Source organism: Haemaphysalis longicornis, unplaced genomic scaffold, assembly GCF_048455015.1.
Source record: "Haemaphysalis longicornis isolate Haplotype H1 unplaced genomic scaffold, Haemaphysalis longicornis Haplotype H1 scaffold_304, whole genome shotgun sequence".
In the NCBI taxonomy this organism is placed as follows: Eukaryota; Metazoa; Arthropoda; class Arachnida; order Ixodida; family Ixodidae; genus Haemaphysalis; species Haemaphysalis longicornis.
Window position 1 is genome coordinate 20642 of NW_027526338.1, and position 20856 is coordinate 41497.

General features: G+C 48.1%; 1 protein-coding gene across 1 annotated transcript; it reads right to left on the bottom strand.

Moving 5' to 3' along the window:
* Positions 1 to 4969: 4969 nt before the first annotated feature.
* LOC144177770 (disks large 1 tumor suppressor protein-like) lies at positions 4970 to 20010 on the bottom strand (the record flags this gene model as incomplete). Its single annotated transcript, XM_077705341.1, has 4 exons — positions 19715 to 20010; positions 19363 to 19514; positions 16373 to 16504; positions 4970 to 5150 (listed from the first exon to the last, which is right to left on the bottom strand). Coding segments are annotated over exons 2-4 (317 nt in total), but the record flags the coding sequence as incomplete, so codon positions are not given.
* Positions 20011 to 20856: the final 846 nt, after the last annotated feature.

Consider the following 20856-nt stretch of genomic DNA (forward strand, 5'->3'; position numbering starts at 1 on the left):
CAGCTACAACAGCTTCACCATTCAAGTCTTGCGTGTGAGTGCAAGCTTCCTTAAATATTTTTTTCCTTTCTCCAACCTCTGATGATTGGCTGGTTCCTTGATTGGGTACGAGCCTTACTCGAAGGAACAACAACAGCAACTCGTGATTTCCAGGGATCGCTTTGGGACCAAGCAGTCTGCAGGCACCTGTATTCAAGGTCGTTCAACTGTTCAGAGAGACGGCAAGCTAAGCGCCAGGTCTGCGATGAGACCAGGACCCAGTGGGTACCTGTTATCGAGCGGGCAAGTCTTCACGGGCCCAGAGGATGAGGCAACTGAGCGCATCGGTAAATCCCTGGCTTGAGCCCCCCTAGACTCAAGACAAAAGCAGCAGCACCCCCTGGAGCTTGGATTTACACTGCGGCCGTTTGATACGCTACCACAGCTAAGGTCACCATCAAGTGGGCGCAGGGAGCCTCACCGACGCCGGCTCAATGGCGACACGACCCCCCGCACTAGCACTAAGGACTCACCGAACAAAATCGGCAAGTGCCGTGTGGTGACGTCACACCAGGTTATGCTGATTCGATCACCGTTCTGTGCAATGTGATGCAGTGCAGTCTGGCACTGTGAGCGTACTCCTGCTATGTCCCATGTGCGTTCTCCCATCACCTAAATGCACGTGTCAACAGTCTCAGTGTTTCATGCCTCTTCCTCTAACGTCACGTGTGTGTGCACGTGATCCATTGGCCAGCCAGCCAGCAAGCCACCTCGGGGATGCAGTCTTGCCATGCATAAAAGCCCAACGCCAGCTCATTTGTTTTAGCACGAAAGTGTTTTATGCCGGGGTCCACCAAGATCTCACTGACGTCATATCCGTCACGGAAATGACATCGCCAGAAAAACTTCATTCGACGCAGCTGCGCTGGGATTCGAGCCACGAACTCTTTCACCGCAACGGGGGGCACGAAACGCGCTCCCAACTGCGCTATGGACAGATGCATAAATAGGACGATGAACGCGCCTTATATCCTTCCTTTCAGATGGTGCTGCCGTCTAGGCGAGGCGAAGCGAAGTAGTTCATCATGACGCTATTGAGCACCGACAGTTGGCGCCTCGATGCCAGCGCCTACGTGTACGGTGGATGCGCAGCGTAAGCTGCAGCGCAGCCTGTAAGGCAACGACGCCGACTTGCGAATGTCACGCTCGTGACACGGTCCGCTGCTCCTTTCGCTGTAGCAGACTGTGTGTTCACCAAACGATTCGCTGACAACCCGCTTGGTTTCGTTCGTACGGACAGTTCGCGAGGGCCTGTGGTTTCAGTCGGATTTACGCAATGCTCCGGCGCGTGCAATCCTGTGTCTAAGGTTGACGCGTCTAACGGTGCCATACCGACAAAATATAAATAGTGATGTGCAAGTTCATATCAATGCACAATGAACATTGAACTGCTCCTGTGAAGGTACATTTCACTTCCGTGCTTGGCCCGTTCCTATGGAAGAGGGATCAACGACATTTTTTCTGCAGTCTTCAATGGCACCCAGATGCGGTCATGTAATTTTCTTCACACTTACGTGTGTATGGTAAGCAGCTGAAAACTCCGAATGAGGCTAAAATGTAATAAGCATGCCAAAGTGCCTTTCAGTGTACAATTGAATGAGCCCTGACAGGCTCAAGAACACAAATGGCTGCCAAGCTATATTAACATTAAACATTAGTTCACAACAATACCTTACTACTGCAGGGCTAATATAGCCGAAAGTTTACTGGCAGCAGTCCTTAGAGCAGAAATTTTTTTAAATGCGAATGCATTTCTTAGTCGAGCCATGTCAGGCGGCGTGCGGCGTCCACGCGCCCGCAGGTGTTATCCCTCCGCTCTCACCCCCTCTCCCATAGCAACAGCTGCGAGCACGCACGCTCCTCCCCTCCCCTAGCAACCGGAGCAGGTGGTGCGGGCGGATCAGCAGCGAGTGAGTGGAGAGGAGGAGCGCGCTCGGGCATGTGAGGGCGCTCGCATCGCAGGAGCTCGCCGGAGCTCCCGCGTGGTGTTAAATAAATGGTTACGCTACAAATCACCGTCTCCTCATTAATTATAAATTCCGCGCACTCTCGCGCAAAAGAAATGCATTCGCATTTCCTCACGATTCCCTTCGAGGAGGTGGGGTGAATTTGTTTATTCTGGAGCAGTTAGCGGCAGTAAATGCATCATATCAGAAGTTGAAAACAATTCAAAGAACAAAAACATTATTTAGGGAGCTTGACAGATATATTAGAAATGAATACCAGACCAAAAGAAAATTTTTTGCAGGGGTTCCTCAGAAAGTACATTCCCACACATTACGGTATGTGATATACCTGCATTCTACAACGTGTGAAACAATTGATTGGCCCCACAAACCAGGTTCATAACAGTGCCTCATAAAACTGAAAATCACTCTGAGATCTGCTAATAGACACGTAAAAAAAAATGCTGAGTGCATGAATTCACATGACCGTCTATTTCCGCTAAATGTCAATAACGTGCTCATGTCCCATAGTTCCTTTGGCTCTTTCTAGGTTGGCTTATGTGCCAGCAAGAACACTCCCAATTTCGCACTGGGGACTCAAAGTACACTCTCATGACAGTCAGCTGTTAGCAGCACCGATGATTCGAATCAGACACTGCCGTTGACAGCAGTTTAGTGCAGCCTTAAAGGAGTACTGACACGAAATTTCAAAGAGCTGTGATAACTATGTAAAACGCTTCCTTTTTATCAGGAGATATCTCCCAGCAAGTTTCAACAGCAACAGTTCAGCGAAACATATTTAAAATCCATTTTAATCTTCGCCCGCACGAGAAAGCCCAGAGCGGGCCGACATGACATCATGTGCTACTTGCCCCAAACTGCCGACGTCGGGGCTTCCGTGACAAAGCCGACGCGCTGGCTGTGGTTGGCGCGTGCTGCTCGGGCGTGTGTACACGTCATGGTTTTGGGACTGACGTCATGCTGCCCGGGCCTGTGGGGACGGCGAAGACCTCGGCCGGTCTGGGCGCGCGCGCGCGCTTCCAGAGAGGCAGCGATGCGGCAAGAATGGTGACGTCATGTGATACATCCTGTTATGGCGGCCGCTCGGCGTTTTTCAGTCGAAACCGAAACTGGCACGAATAAACGACGCCGTAAATGAATGTTTACGCTGCGCTCGACCATCTAATCTGTCATTCTATGATTAGTGGGCTGGTAGGCACGCATAGCAGCGAAAAAAACGTAACACGAAAATTTCGTGTCAGTACTCCTTTAAGAAAAAGGTGATCTCATATGCGGAAGTTCTTGGCAACTTGTTGGCGCAACGGGAATTTGGCACGGTGAAGAAAAGTGTGCGCTATTGGCAAAGCAAAAAGCAATGCCTCGCGTCAAGCAGCAATTCAAAGAAAACATTGCTTCCTGGACAGATTGCAGCTATCCCAAACTTGAGCGCAAGGTTGCTGAGCTGTCTGGGAGCTGCACGCCAGACCGCTACCAACGACAACCGAGCATATCCAGATAAAAGCCGCCACGCTCGCGGGTGCCTCTTGACTGTCACGGGTGCAGTTTAAGGGTTCACTATCGTGGGTGCAGCGACAGAAAGGGCTTCATGCTATGATGGCAAACCTCCATTTGCCAGACACTGCCCAAGAAAGCCAAGCATCAAATGCTGGAGTTTGAGCAGTACATCATCAGCCTGCATCAAAAACACGGGTATATGATGGGAGGCATTGGTAGCGCTGACAAAACCCCCATTCGGTTCGTTATGACGTCCAATGCTGCTGTGCTGAAACAGGGGAGATTAAAGTGAGGCTTCTGACCCATGGTAACGAGCGCTGACACCGAAGGTTGTGCTGGTGAGCACCGCTCATGGCAGGAAGCTCCCTCCTTTCACAATATTATTCAAGAGGGAAAGCTTTGCCCAAGGCTCTAGCAACGTGATTGCCCTGTGCAATGAAAAAGGCTTCATGAACGAGTCATTGATGTTGGAGTGAATCCCACTTTTTTTGGGATCGACGACCCGGTGCCCTTTCCATGCGACCAAACTTGCTGGTCGTTGATTTATTGCAGGGCTGCATCACAGCTAGTTAAGTGGGCCACGTGCAATGGCGAATCCGACTTGGTGGTCATCCCGGGTGGCGCGGCTTCACTGCTGCAGCCACTGGCCGTAGTACTAATCAAAGCATTTGAGGATCGCCTGCGCAAAACTTAGCGACTGAATAGTGGACAACAAGCCAAGGACGTCCGGTGGCCGCCTGCAGCGACCGCCACTTTCCACAGTTTATGCATAGGTGTCATCAGCGCGGAAGTCGCTCCCTGACCGAATGGTTTGCAGATCATTTAGAAAGAGCTGCATAGGCAACACGATGGATGGCACGGAGTACAATGTGTTGGGACATGGGGAGTAAGAACTCATCGTTGAGCTCAAATGCCGAGGAATCGGAATAACGTCTTGACACTTTCTTTGTCCTTCTACACCTTTAGCAGCATTTCTGATCACCATAAAGTTCCGAGCGAACGCCCACCCCCGAAACATCGCCCAGCCCCCTTTAGGGGTGAATTATTCAATTTACTAAAAGACCCCAAAGATCGCCCGGCCCCTGGTGATGGTGAAGACCCCGACGTGTCAGAATGCGTGCATGCGCTCGCTCTTGCACGCATCCAGACCGGCAGCGGTGCGACAAGAAGGATGACGTCACGGCGGCCGCTCGATGTTGGTTTTGTCGAAATTGAAACTGGCATGATTAAACGACGCCATAAATGATTGTTTACACTGTGATCGGCCGTATAATGTGCCATTCTAAGATTAGTGGGCTGGTAGGCACCCATAGCAACAAAAAAAACGTAACACAGAAATTTCGTGTCAGTACTCCTTTAATCCCATCACCTTTTACCCTCTAACGAATCTATCAGTTGCCTACTTGAACTCGAAGCCTCATGAGCAGGGACACAGACGACCATGGGTGACTTGCGGCAACGTCACAAACCGCAGTAGCATTGAAGCAGCGCAAGACAGAACCCGCCCACTCACCTCTGTGCTGTTGGAATGTGTTCCCGTGATGGGAGGGCTGTTCTCCCACTTGCAGGCTATCTGCAGTGTCTCGGCGGTTTTCTGCTGGATACTTTTGCTGTCATCCAGGAGTGTGATTTCGTAGAACTCCTGGATGTCTGAAAGGTGCAATGAAAGACGGTTTCTTTAGAAAACATCGCTTCACGTGAGAAACAGCGATGAAAATAAACAAGAAACAGGATTGCGCGTTGTCCACCATGTAGCAGAAAACTGGAGGTGTCCAAGTTAACATTTTACACTGTATCATGGGCTGCTTACAATTTTTTACACAGTAGCTTTAGGCCAGCAGGCAATAACGTGGTAACAAAAAGCAACAGAATAAGTGGTAAGCACAGGAAATGGGCATTAGGCTTGTTCTGAATTAAGTGGTGAGTCACTGACTTATTTATACAATGATGTACTAAAACCTTTGAATCAAATATTAGGGTTAGACTAGTAAGGTTACAGGAAAGGTTCACATAGTTTGTTTGTTTTTTTTCCCTTTTAGTTCTTCAATAAGTTGGCCCACTCCAGCTTCCTAACATTTCTTCCGAACCTTGGTACAGAGCACCTGGCCACTCAACAATAAAAAAGAAAAGCTAGTTTTCATTGGATCCCTTTATAAACAGTAGCTCACAATCACTCAAAACTTCCCTGGCAAATTTAAATTCACTATGCAGTTGTTCTTGTTGAATAAATCTGCTGATTTCATCAAAACAATCGTGTGGCACTTCTATCCATTTTTTTTTTCTCACATCCCACTTGATAAGTATTCGTCCTTTCAAACACATCACTCACCGACCGAACAATTAACTTGTGATGGCTGCAAAAGGGCCTGAACAAAAGAGGCACTCGTGACAGCTGAGCCTCAGCTAACAGGTATGAGACAACTGGTCCACACCATGGCCCCCTGCTCCAATTCCTTCATGAATTGGGATTGTATTACCGTAATATGTCGAGAGATAGCCCACCTGAGATCGAGAGCAAATCGAGTGAAAATGTGACGTGGGCTAACTTTTTGTGTGCAGTAAAAAAAAGTTGAGAAATGTTCAAAGATGCGTGGTGGTCGCGCTTCGGGTTCGGGATTTCGCTATAGTTCTACATGTGTGCGGGCTGCATTGCCAACCTAAACGTGCACATGTTATGTTTAGATCCTGTGACCTGTTATCGCAGCCGGGTTTCAGCTTCCTGTGACCTGTTATCGCACCATACCCATGCTAGCTAACTTCGTTTCCGCGGGCGTCATCCCCGGCTGGGATGATGCTATTGTCAGGGGTGGGTTACCTTATTTTTGGTTTGGGGTGGCTTGTTTTTGAAAAACTAGAAAATCGTGCCAAAAACAGGGGTGGGTTATCTTTCGGGGGTGGGGCATCTCTCGGGATTTTACGGTATGTGTAGTTTTGTATGCCATACAACAAACTGCCATTAGCTAACCTTCTGCATGTACAGAAGCTGGATAGACAAGGTAAAAGTACAACACTGCTTTCACAAGAAACAAGAAAATACTACCGGCACGCTAGAAGTTGGCAGTGTTGCAATATAACTTGGTCAATCATTACCAAGAACATTAAAGCAGTTTCTGCAGCCTGTGGAAGCTTTCGGTGAACCGGCCAATAACTTGCAGTGCTTTAAAGAGATTCATTTGCCAGTTTAAAACGAGCTGCAAAACTCAAACTACATCAGTGTTGCTAAAAAAGTTTGCAGACTTTCTGCACGTATGAAAGAGTCAAATGTGACAGTTGAATCCCATTCCCGCAATGTGGGCAAGATGCCACTGATCTATCCCATTGTAATCTTTACAAACAGTGTGGGGGCTACTAAAAGCACGATCGTTTTCAAGTTGCAATTTAGCCCCATTTTAAAGCATCTGAACAGAAACAGTGGAGTCAAGGGCTGAGCACTCCGTTTGGCTAAGACACTTGCTCTGCGATGTCGCTGAATCTATGTAGTAACCAAGTTTCCCCCCCTACAATTGTTCAAGGGCAGCAAGTGCTTAAATCTCCAGCCTTAAAAAAATGTCAAGCAAACACCATATCTCTATTCTTGCAACCTTCCAGGGCCATGCCACATCAAGCCAGAAGCAAATCCAGCCCCGTACCCACTTTCCACCTACTGCGTTGTGAAGGAAGCGGGCAGGCAACCAAACAAACCCACATACTCTCAAAATACGATGCACAGATCCTAATCATTCTTGGCCAACCTTACACGTGTGCACAAGCCATGTGTTTGCATGTGGTTACTGGCCTGGGCCCTTAAGATCTATCTAGCAACAAACTGGCTCATTCGTGTGCAGCATATCACAGCCCATAACACAGATGTCTAAATCAAGGACAGGACCGCTACAATGGTGTCCACAGGGCCGTCACAGGAACAGGTGGAACACCACATCAGTGTGCCATGTCATCCCACGACAGCCAACGGAAACACGAGTGAGTGCAAAGGCCATCCTGCTGCATGAATGTCGTTATGGCTACATGCTAACTGTCTAGAGCCATAGCTAAGCTGCCCTTTGAGCATTTACCGATAACAGCATACCCGAGAATGTCAATGGAATGAATGGATAAATTGAATGAGAGAGCTTGTTACATTTTGTTCACGGGTGAATAGAAATTGCCCAGAGGAAGAGGAGGATGGACCAAGGGGCCGACAGAAAGGAAGAGAAGGAAGATGAGGATGATCCGAAACAGTGTACATTCATAGCGGCCTAATGTAAATAGAGTTATTCTTTCTTTTGCTGTGGCTTGGGACTTCTTTCTTCCACAGGGCTTACGCACTCAGTCAGGTAGCACTGAATAATTCCACCTTGTGGCCAGAGGGCTATGACCCACTAACAGACAAAAACCTTTGCTCTAGCAAAAGCGATGCCAATTTGAGAAGCGTTGTTGCTTCAGGTGTGGAAAGTCAGGTGACATCGCACACTGCTGTGTGGCTTCGGTGTAAAGATTGTTGACAATGTCACTTAGTTCTTTTTTTTTCTGCCTCTTTCTTTATCACCGCAACAAGCATACATGCACGTGCAGGTTACTTTTAGCAGCATTTCGACCGAAGCAGCCAATCATAAGCAACCCAAGCCCCAACGTATATCAGAAAATTTCTTTTTATGGCACATTTTTATTCGTAACCACACTTTTCACCCTCGTTGCACTTTCTTCTCTAGAAGAACTGTCAGTTCGAAAAATTGGTATCCGTTCATTCCGTGTAAACAGCGGGAAGACGACGAGCGAAGAAAACAATGTGGCACACAGTACCTACTTTTCTACTCAAATAGCTAGCTCCGCATCATTGGGATCAAAATATTTCCCAGTTGTGAACGGCTGAGTGCAGATTGCGCTGAAAAAGAAAAGGTACCAATTTCTGCAAGCATGCTAAAAAAACTGACAAAAAAAATTCCGGCACGATTCAAACCCTCACTACTGAGCATATTGCCGCCCGTCTCTGACGTTTTAGACCTCTCGGCCGCGGCGACGCACCCCACTTTTCCCGAATGCTGCGTACACCAAATTTAGGCTCAGCTTTTCACATTGTGCACCACTGTGAATATGCTGCATTATACTATTGCTGGCACAGAAACTGATCATTCGTTAAATAGCGCTTGTACCCTAAGCCTCCCTCAAGCCGCCACGAATAGCTGACACCCAGCGACTGCGCTACTTAAAGGAGCACTGACACCAATTGTCGGCGTTAATATTATTGCACAGTTCGCTTCCTTCACTCAACAGAATACCCTGGGTGAAATATGAGTGGCCTGCGACGCGAAGAACATAGTTTAATTGGATCTCATTTATCGCGCCGACAGAGCAGCGCACGGAGCGGCACTCAGCAAATGGACATCAGCGTGACATCATCCAGTGAGAGCCAAAAGAAGTGATGTGGCAGCACTCGTCAAAAGCTCGTGACGCCACTTCATGCGCGCGGCTCCATGAGCGGCGAGCGGGTGCAACACCCTCTCAAGCGGGCGCCGTTGACGTCCGCACAAAGCGGTGAGGTCAGGCAGGGAGTCTGTCATATGCGCCGTTCGGGATGAAAGCGCGGGAATTTGAAACAAACGATTTTCAGGCCGTTCAATGTAATTAACTATTGCGCGCTGAAGTATTTGAAGTGCTGTTTCAGGTTCACCAGGTCATTAAGCATCGATAAAAGCAATAAAAGTGTAACATAAAATTTTCGTGTCAGTGCTCGATACGATCGCAAATCTTAGCTCGCTAGCAGACGTCGAAATGAAGTGTTTCACGTACATTTGTTTCCCGCTTTAAGATAGAAACTTTGGTTGATTTTGATTTCTGGCTTCCTAGATTAACTTGAGTAACTTTCCTTCTGGCCTTAGAATGCCTCATATTTTCTACGAGCGTGCCATCCATGCACGCATATGTAGCTTCACTCGAGCGAAGTCAGCGACGCGTCGGTAGTCGAACTACAAATAGCATACATAGTGTGAAGTGATTTTCGCTTGATTAACCTTACGAGGGTTATCTCGTTCTGCGAAAGAACACTATATAGACACACATTCATCGCGGCATGAATATTGTCGGGCCAACTGGTTGTCTTCAGTCGGCGGGCCTGTTGTGTATGTCGACTTTTGGTCGGCCGGTGTGTTAGTGCCGTCGTCGGCGTATTATTACGAAGCGATCTCGGGATTCGGCATACCAGTTGGTTGTTTCCAGCGGTGCGTCGGCCTGGTGTGACTATGGCGAGATGCAGAACAAGGCGTTTATGCATGGTACGTGCCATGACAGACCGCTCCAGACTTGTTCACTCCTGTTTCGGGTTTGGCGCGTGTCGACAGAAACAACAATTTCCCCTTCATGTTATGGTTTGCCTAGAAGTCGCATTCTTAAAACGCACTGCATTCCGTTTGCTTGGTGGGGGCCGAACCCACTCGCATGCTTTGGGGTCAGAGGGGTCACCACGGAGTTGACCGGCCGACCCCTGCCACACTGTTTACGGCCTCCTCCGCCACGCGCATGCGCAGTAGCCTTGTGAAAGAGGCGGATTGCTACTTGGAGCATATGTTGGAGAAGTGGTAGATGTACAGCCTTTCGTTGAGTCAAGGATTTTCTTGCCTGCCTCATCAACTAGGAGCGAAAAGTGAAAATGTACATTTTAGATCTCATGTTCGGTTTCTGACGTTGTAGACAAGGAAAATTCCTTTAAAAGTGTGTCGGAGATCCAGGCTGACAGGTACCGACCCCTCCCTGTAGACTGGTACCTAAGTGCTGTTGACTGCTTGCAGATGGCACACAAGCACAGGAGTGAGGTCCACAGAATTTGCAGCACGTACGCTGTCCTCTGTGCCTGTATCAGTAGGAAATGAAACGTCACTCGTAGCATTTATAGTGGAGAAAAAAGAACTTCTGCTGCTGTAAAGATCGCCTATGGCCACTGGCACACCTCTGTTTCCCTTCGCGTCCAGCCGCATGGTGTCCTACAGTGCCTACTCACGCCTACAGCGCCTATTCACAGGAATGGCCCTCGATTGTTTCCATCAAATTATCGGCCGGGGTCACTAACACGCGTAGTTTGCAAAATTCTTGAGCATGTTCTTATCTCTGCTGCCGCCAATCATTTAAATGCTTTTTCTTTGTTGACTCCGGTGCAGCATGGTTTTCGCCAACGGTTCTCGTGTGTCGCTCAGCTTGCTGAATTCGTACATGATTTTCCTTGTGTGCTGGACAATGGTTTTTCCATTCCTTGTGTTTTCCTTGATATAAAAAAATTTCTGATGTTGTTTCTCATTCTTTGTTAATTGAAAAGCTTTCCTGGTATATTTATAGCGCTGTTATTCACTGGATCAAGGAGTATCTGTAGAACAGAAAGCAAAGTCATCATGGGTGGCGAAACGTCGCAAGATATGGATGTTACTTGAGGGGTGCCTCAGGGCTCCTTTCTGGGCCTGTTGCTTTTTTTCCATTTATACGAATGATGTGACTGCCAGCATTAATTCGTCTATGCAACTCTCCGCTGATGATGGTGCTCTGTACAGGGTCGTTAAAAATCAAGATAACTGTAAATTCTCGACACATGACCCAAATAGGTTTTCGGAATGGTGCATGAAATGGGTAAGAGCATTAATTCGGACAAAACTGTCTGTATGAGTTTTACAAAAAAGAAAAATGCTCACACCTATACACCTCGAGCTTCACGATCGCTGTGCCGCCTGCCACCGCTTCTCCGCGGCATTAACAGGATGAGCACTGCATGGCTCATAGGAGCTCATGCAGCGTTTCGGGTCTCTTTCACTTCTCTTTGCCTTTTCGCACCCTAAACAAATTATCATGCTGGCATCTGTAAGCAAATAGCATGTTTTCGGCACTTCAAAAAACAGCTGCATCTTGGTACAGTGCTCGAACACCAACAAGAGCTACCCGGGAAGGCGGCTCTGCACGCTTCTTGGCCGCTCTTACGGGCGTCAGCAACGGTAGCATATCATTACCACTGTCACCTCCAAACACGTCAGCCACAAGTAAATTCTACTGACAGCAAAGCCGTTGAGCAAATCATTTGTGTATGGTGTCTGCACTTAAAAATAACAAGACAATGTCGAGCGTTCGTGCACGCGTGCCTCGAGCACACATTCGTCAAGCTACGCATACCCACTTAGGGAGACTGGCCAACATTGGCCGCGAAAAAAACTCCAGCATTCGCCGGATCATGGCAACACTTGCTCGGCATGAGAAAGACATGTCAAAGTGTACACCCTTCGTTCGTTCGTCCTCGTGATGTCGTGTGCATGCTCTGTACCATAGAAGAGCCACGACGAATGTCAAAGCTGCTGTACGTGATCATCGGCTCCACATAGCCCGGCCGCGGATAGTTTGCACGGCCGAGGAAGAGGCCACACTTCGAGAGGCTCAGCGTGCAAAGCATCCGCTAGCGACACTAAATTGTGCATGCAGAGTTGCGTACGAAAATGACGACCAAAATGACGAGCTCACTCTGGCCTTGCTCAACATATGGTCATTGAAAAGGCATGCCACCGACTTCAACCATGACACCACAACTATACTAAACCCTACTCTGTGTCCGTCAATGATCACTTACAACAGCTTCGCCATTCAAGTGTTGCGCATGAGTGCAAGCTTCCGTGAATTTGTTTTGTCGCCTCGTTTAGTTCTGATATTAGCACAATGAGAGGTTGGTTTCATTTTGCAGAATGGACAACAAATGCGGCTTTGTTTCGAATATGTACAGCGTAGACAAATATGCGTCGTGGATGTGATTAGCCAATACATGACAATAACTTGTGCCTTTTATGGGAATATAAGCCACGCGAAAATGTTAAGTATATTCAAAGGCTGTGCGTCGTTAAATATGTGCCCACTCATGCCTTATAACAAGAACCAAGGTGGGTGAATGAAACCACAAAAAAATATATGGTCTGCAAGTCCAGAAGAAACAGAATAGTTCAAAAGGAAATGAAAAAACCCAGTTTAGTTTGGAAATTCTAAAGTTCGTCTAAATTTAAGCCAGGTAGGTCTCATTAGACCAACTAGATGATGCGAAATGCATTGCTATTTCGCAAGATATGAAGGGGGCGGGCGGGCGGGGTGGGGGACACTTAATTATTGTTGTGTTCAATTGTGGAACAAAATCCAGGAATGAACGTTTTAGTAATCATACACACAAGCTGCGAGTTTACTTCCCTTTTTGCTTTTCGACTTCAACGAATGGCTGATCACTCAGCAGACGCATTTTCTTAACAATACAAGGTAGGCAGTGCACAAGCGATAAAAGCTGTCATTGGAAGAGTGTGGTATCTGATAAGGCTCCGTGATTTCAGTTTGTGCTAGATTCTGCAGGTTCCTTGTGTCATATGGCAATGGTTCAAAGAATAGTTCAGTCGCGGACGTGGATTACTCTATTAGCCCGTCTCAGCGCTGCTCGCAGAGGATAAATGAAACAATCAATTTTTGCGAGAGCTCATCTAACGACAAGATGGCCCGGCATTAAATTTTTTGTCGTGTGCAGATTCCTGGTATATGTTGCATTATTCATCGTACTTTCACAGAGTGTTTATGAAATTTATGCCCCATTGGCTTGTCCAGGGTAGTGATCAATATCTGAGGTTTAATACTGGCAAGCATAACTGGCATGCTGTCAGGAATGAGTGCTCCGCTAGATTATGTAAGCACACACACACACAAAGCCCATTTACATCGTAGTGTACAGCCGTAGCATGACCACCTGAGGAAACGCTGCTTATGAAGACACTGTTAGTAGATTTCACGGCAATGCAATACAATCAGCTCCAGGCATATATTGGTTTCGCAACGCCGGCCTCCACTTCTAACGCTTTTACAGCCCGAATGTACTACACTAAGGCTGCGTCAGAAACGTTTACATTCTCGTAAATACGCCGCATTTGCAAACAGAGTGACTGCTCCACATAAATATGTATTTCCAGGGCATACAAATGGCAAATCTCAGTCGTGAACGTTTGCAAAAGCAGTGGGAACAATGGGGAGCGGGCCAGAGTCTCCCGCAGCTACTTTTGAAATGAGCCGCTAGGAGGATTTCAGTGGTACCCATACAGGCAGCGCTTGAGGCATATACCTATGTTAACATGGAAAAGATATTACCTTGGTAAATTAGCATAAATATCTTGGTGTTTTAGCGCGCAGCCTTTTGGCGGCCATCTCTGGGCTGAGCCGATTTTCGGCGTAACCAAGTGAACGATGGCCTGGACCGAAGAGTGAAAGAAAAAGTGAACGATGAAAGAAAGCAAATGAGGAGAGTGTCGCGAAATTGGGAGAGGAGGGCGGTTCGCCGTGGCGGCGTGAGCCAGTGCTCTGCGAAGTGTGCAGTGGGGGAGGGGAGGGGGCAGTATGCTATGGCCGCATGAGGCGCTCGACGTCGCGACGCTGGGGCAAAAACGTGAGGGGGACGTGTGCGTGACTATGATGTGCGTTCACTTTAAGACGCAGTTTGTGGTCCCTTCCCGAGACGCACTTCGTGCCACCCCGCAGAGGCTCACCATAGCTGCCGTCGAGAGAACCCACGATTGAGAGTGAGAGCGAGAGTGAGTGACAGCGAGAGAACCCATGAGTGAGAGAACCCACGAGAACCTCAGCACACTGCTGCTGCGCCCAAGTATCGCATTAGGTCTGTTCATTTTGTTTGCAACGACTATACTAGGAATTTCAGTGTGCCCCAGGCGAAAAATTCTCTGGGATGGCAATCTTTGCATGACCGCAGATAAATGCTCTGACTGAAGCTTTTTCACAGCATATTTCACTCAAAAACAAGAATAAGCTGCGACCGTTACTTACAAAAGCCAGATAAAATCTCATCCAGAAGGGATCATTCACTTCAAGTAAAAGAAATTTCATGCAGAAGAAATCTGTTTAAAATGTCTTTTGTCCAAGGTCCATATCGGACTAGAATAATCAAACCTCAGTAGGAGGTGTGTTTTACGTTGAGTGAAGCTTTCACTGCATGCCTGCAGATAAGGTGATTCATTTCAATATTGTATGCTGTCTTTGCTCACCGTTGTATAACAGTTCATGTTACTTCGGTTGTTACTATTTGCTTTTGCTTTGTACAGACCTGCACTCAGTGTTGTTTGTGTGCGTGTCTGTGTGTCTCCCACCCATTGTAAAGCCAGCATTGGCGCTGTGAGTATCACGATCAATAAATAAAAAAAATCCAGTGCTCGGCTAAGTTCCCGAAATACCTGTGCCAAGAACAGTATGGAATGGCAGAGCTGAAACTCTGCTGGAACAGCCTCAGCTTATGGCAGCCAGAAAGTGATAGGGAGCGACAGCTAGTGAGGTTCATAGAACGAATGTGTGGTCTGAGCAATCCAGGTGAGCAGGGTTACCGTAAACCTTAGGTCGCACATGTTCCAATGCAGATCAATGACTTTGGCGGCCAATCACAGCTACATATGTAAGGTTGGGACGTGTGGCCAGAAAAGCAACTCCAGCTAACTCCCTCTCTCATGCCAGGTGATGAGACTCCACTGTTTGAGACTTGCTGACGGCCTGGAAGATTGTGTGCGCGATGGTGTGCCCCACAGAAAAAGACAGGTGTCGTGCATGAGCAGTGCATCACGCACCGTTGCAATGGATCCCTTTGCTCCCGGCCTTGGCTTGACCGGCCATGACATTACAAATCTTTCAAATAAGGCAAAGTAGTACGCTGCCTTCACTGTTCCTTTAAGCGGGGGCAACAAACACGTGTAAAACTGTTAGTCCTTTTGAACGATAGAATATTCCCACCAGTGTTCTGAATATCTTCCACACATATAGACAAATGCCCTGTTTGTAAATAAAGAACGTGCCTCTGACACCAGCAATGGAGGTGTATGGATGGTCTTCACTAAGGAGTTTAACTGTCAATTTCTTCGCTTGGCCACACAGGAAACGGCCACAGACATGGCCGAAGCGCCATGGACATGGCGCGGCTTGTGCCACTGCGCTCGCACACCGCAGAAAAAAAAACCACCGGCGTGTGTCGGCTGCTTCGTTTAAAACCGCCGATTCTCAATGGTGGTGTCAACAGAGATGTTATTAATCGCACTCACATTGAAGTCAAGTCATTACTTTGCATTCGGCAGGGTAGAGTTTGGAACGTCCAACACACATCATGTGCTTAGCATGGACAAGTACCGCCCTCCCGCGGAGCCCGACGTAACCAGTGACGGCGCACTCACATGGTTGCCTGCATGCGTTCCAAGCCAGTGAATACAATGTATAGGAAAAATGTGTTGGCACTGCGCTCGCAGTCTATGGTCGCCCGCATCCTGACTGCAGTCAAGGCTTAAGGGTACCTGGACTGAGTCCCCTCTCCCACCCACCATCTCCGTTTGCTCACAGAAAACTCATTTTTAATTATCTTCGGTGAGCACAAGCAATGACCAAAGACACAGAACCACTTGCAGCAAGGACGCGCAGAACCATCTGTAAGGTTTGTGTTTTTGAATAATCTGCTTGCATCAGGCGAAGGCAACAACCAATGGCAGCTCAGCGAAGTGACGTATCGGCCTTTGCTTGGATTCTCTAAATGGACAGATGAATGCAATGACTCGTTTCTATTGTTTTTCTTTTGACTTGATTTGTTCACTCTTGTTGCAGGCCATAATTATCTCGTGACTTCTTCCTACATTTGGGCTCACCATAACTTCCCATTATCCGCCCCAATCTTGCCAAATCTGAAAACAAAGCCTTCAACAGCTCTTACAACACAACTGTGTTTGCCTACACCATTGTAGCTGCACGATGTTACATTTTGAGGCCTCTCAAGTGCCAAAAAAATAAACAAAACAGCAGACCTGCACAGCGGGTAAGAACATCGGAGAGGAAGGGTGAATCAGGACGGGAAAAGCAGGACAAAGGGAACCCACCGAGCAGAGCCTGGAAGAGGCGGCTCTTGAAGATGCGGATGACCCGCTCGATGGCGTTGCGCAGCTGCTTGTCCTGTGGCTTGCTCAGCCGGCTGTGGTACTCCTCCAACAGCTCCAGGGCCCGGTGGGCCTCTGCACCATTAACGTGAAGGAAACGACGCAATTGAGGCAAGTGTGACGCCATGGGCAAGGAGGCTCAGCACAACACACATTACAGTACTCAAAATCCCGTATAGCAGTGGTATCACGATCCGACTGTTCCTTCGCGACAGAGACACACCCTCTTGCCATATGCTCCAGCAGCGCGTTCAGCAGAGCTAGGGCGTCATACTAACAGGCTGGCAGCAGCAAGGTATTGCTTGAATGCAAACTGTTTCAAACGCCTTTCCATTCAAGGCAAAGTTCCTTGGTTACGCTAATCTGCCAGTTTCACAAATGCCCTGCCATAGTGCTTTTGCGTGAAAGCTCTGGCTTGAGTAAAGCCCGTTCTACATGGGGCGAATTTCACTTGCGAATTCGCAGCTGCGGCGCCGCTCGTGCACCAAAACGATCTATTCCTGGTGCTGTGGCGAATTTCCAAATGTTTGGAAGAGTCTAACTTCTCTTGTGAACGCCGCTTAGCATTTGGCAATATGTTGCAGCAGTGAAAAGACGGAAAATAAATTGTTCTGCCACACGGGCGGCGCCGCAACTGCGAATTCGCAGGCGAAGTTCGCCCCATGTAGAACAGGCTTAACAAAAGCGCTCCACGTGGAAGATGCAACCGAGTTGTTTACACAAGTGGGTTTTAGATTAATGTCAACACAGTAAAGTTTCCATTTAAATTTGCCCAGTTGCACTCCCTTTCGAACTAAAGTGATTTTGTTTGTCACAGCTTGTACGCAATTTAAGGGCAGGGCACATGGGCAAAAATACCGATTCGGCACACTCCTGATATGCAAGTGAAATTTCACATCTGGCACTCCCAGCATGGAGTAAATCTGCTCATCGATATCTAAGCAATTGCTGGGTAGTGAAATCAGCCCTCGGCAGGCCTTATTCGGGGCAAAAAGTACCAGAAAAAGTACTGGTCCCCAAAAGAACAACTCTGAATGTTAAAACTAACATTTCGTTGAGAACGTTTGTGCCCACGAACCTTTAGATGAACGTAATGTTTCCATCATCCACTCCCAATGCAGTCCCTCACCATGTCATTCATCCTTGTCTTCATTTTGCTCCATCAGCTCTGACAGCATTATGTTGCAGCAGTTAGAGGATATCACACCACACACACGTGTTCATATCCCACCACACTACTTGCATCTTTGCAGGCACTCCACCCCAAACTGCAAACGCCGAGGGGAATACCCAGACAAGACCTGAATGCACTGGGATCACACTTACACTGTCCCAACCTACCCAAGACCACCAAACCAGTGGCAAGAACAAGTGAACACGCACTAAAGATCGGCTGGTTTTTTCTCAAGTAGTAACCAAGGCCGTAGCCAGAATTCTTACTGATGGGAGACTAGGGGGTACGCGAAGTGAGCAGTTTTGCCATAAGGAGCATGCTGTACCTAGAAAAAAAATTTCAAGAGGGGTTCGAACTCCTAAATGTCCCCCTCTGGCTACGTCCCTGGAGGCAACACAAACTTAGTGGCAATAAACAATCTAAACTTGGAGAATGGTGGTCACAAAACTTTGAGTCAGGCTCAAATTATTTTTTTTTATCTCTAAAATCACAAAATTTGAGACTGGACAGCAACTTTAGGAAATGAGCCAAGATGAAGGCCTTGACAGCTGTTGTCGGACGTGAGGTAACACACGGTCAAAGACTGTTGTGCATGACTTTTGCAAAGTTTTTGCCGATTTTTATATTCCACTATCCGCTTAATTTCGAGGTTGTTTTTTGTTTGTTTAGTATTTTTATTCAACCCCGGTACAATGGTTACCGACAACACCGGCATTTCAACGCATTTCCCATAGTGTGCTGAAGCGACAACGACGCTTTTATTTTTCGCGGCCTGCGTGGTGGTTGAATAGGTCTGAACCAAAAGTAGCAAAAAAAAAAGCTAAAAGCATCATGTCGGTATCTGGCCATGTAAACGCTAACATATGTACATGCTTCTAATTTTCGTCGGAACGCAGACACAATATTTCCGCCTTATTAATTGATTTTTCTTTAATTCCGCAAAATAATTTATCTAGAGTTACGCTAGAAAGGATGACGCAAAATTTGCTTTTAGGTACACCCTTCTGGTCACTAAAAAAAATCGAAGCAAGACAAATGCCGCAAGTTACACTAACAGTCGGTACATTACTTGTGGAGAACTGTAGTGTAACGAGCAATAATAAAATAGCTGTCCGAGCCCGCAGATGTCAGCCCCCGCGGCTTGCTCGTGTGATTCACCGTGCAAGAGCGCTCATGCAGGACGTGCGTTTCAGTGTCCGTGGTCAGTTTACAACGAACCCCAAACGACGACACGACACTATTTCTCTACCAGAAACATCCGTTACAGCATTTCCGAACGCGTACGACCACGTACGCCCCACTACAGCGCTGGAAACAATTTTGACACATGCTCCGCGATCAGCATGCGTCAGTGCCATTCGATCGGCGCGAGACGCGCTCATGCCGCAACCAACCGCCACACATTTCACAGCGGTGGCAGCAGACCAAGAGTCGAGCGTAAACCCCGTCATCCCCACCTCCTGTGACCACTGCGAAGGCCGTTTGACATTCCGTCGCTGCCCGCATAGGCGTCGGCAGAGGCGCGCCCACCGAGCACGTCGGGCGCCGTGCGCGACCGATTAGTCGCGCTCCAACCGCGCCTATCTCCGCCGCCTTCGCTATCACCGACCACCTGAGCGCGTACACGATGCGACAGCGAGCGGCAGCTAAGGCAGCAGCATCACTCGGCGATAAGCCGCAACCTCCGGACGCGCGCAACCACTGCTCGGGCCGCGGATTCGGCAGCGAGCGCAAGCGTGTGCATTCCGCCGCTACTGACCCATGTTCGCTGGACGTCGGCTGTTATCCGCTGGCTTTGCAATGGTATCGCGCACACGAGAGAGCCTCACTGTCGAGGTGCATCGTGGAGACACAGGTGGAAACACGGCACAAACCACGCAGCCTCCTCCTCCGAGCTGAGCACAACAAATCCTGCGGCACGGAAGCGTGTTTCCCTTTTCTTTTTTGCTTTTTTTCCTGGCGAGTGACAAATCGGAGACTCTAGGCGGGAGAGGGCGGAGGAAAACCCGCAAAGCTCTCCGGTGGAGTCGGTCGGACGGCGCTCTGCTCTCACGCAGTGCGGGCACGATTAATCGGAGGATATATTAAGCCTACAACTGAAATGATCTTACCACCTTGTTTACGGACTGGCATGGCCGTTGTCAAAGCAGCAGCCGCGGACTAGCGTCGGTATCCAGCGAGACACCTTCGTGATTCCTCCGCAAACAACCGCGGGAACAGAGCCGACTCCAGGGCAAACAACCTAGCAGCACAAGAGAAGGAGCCGCAAATTTTCACCCCCAACACAACAGCAGCAGCAAGTGGTTCTTTTCGCCAGCACCAACGACGAACGCAGCGAATACCGCACCGCGAAATGAAATCAAACGCTAGACACACACGGAGCGGCGCGGCGGCGCTACAAACCAAGATGGCGGCACCCTAGTTGCCTTTGTGTCACGTGGGCCACACTGGCCAATGGGACAAAAACAGCAATAATTTCGTCGCTTCCCATTGGCCCGCAAAACAACGCGGCAGTTTGACTGCGGTAAGAGGCGCGCGAGGCGAGCTGTCAGTCGGGCAGACTTGGGGCTGTCACGCATGTTTCTTTTTAAAATATTTGGAAATTCAAGTGGGAATATTATCGTATCCTCAAATTTGATTTCTTCTCTTACAAACAGGATGTCAAATAAGCGCAGTGTGGGAAATAATTGGTTTTATGGCTGAAACATTTTTTTTAAAAATCAATTAAGCATGAAACGCTGTATCGTTCGATGGGTGGTCAAATATGGGTCTATTCAGACAGGACCAGCATCTTTTCTTGGCGATGCGGCGTAATGCCGGTTTTTAAAACCCTACATTTTTCTTGGTGTGCACTTAAATCTCGCCCTCGCGTTTCTTTTTGTACTTCGCCTCCATCAAAAATTACGCCGGATGTAAGTGTGTTGCGACGGTAATTGGAACACTTTAAAAATTTTTCCTGAGCGAACCGACGCTCTGTTTGCGCTCAAACTTAACACGAAGGTCGCATTTTGTGGTCTATTTTGTTTGACACTGGGGACAACGACGTTACTTACCTGTTTATCCTGAAAATAAATAAAAACAATTTTCGCCTATGGAAAAATGGCGGCTAATTTGGACGTGCGAGCCCGAAAACCGGGGTTTCTGATCGTCTGCTAGCTCATTTCTAGGTGCATTTTCTGATCGTCTGCTGCACCATTTGGCTCCGTACGTGAATCCCAAACGGGCGTTTCACTCTGCAGGTGGTTCCGTCGTT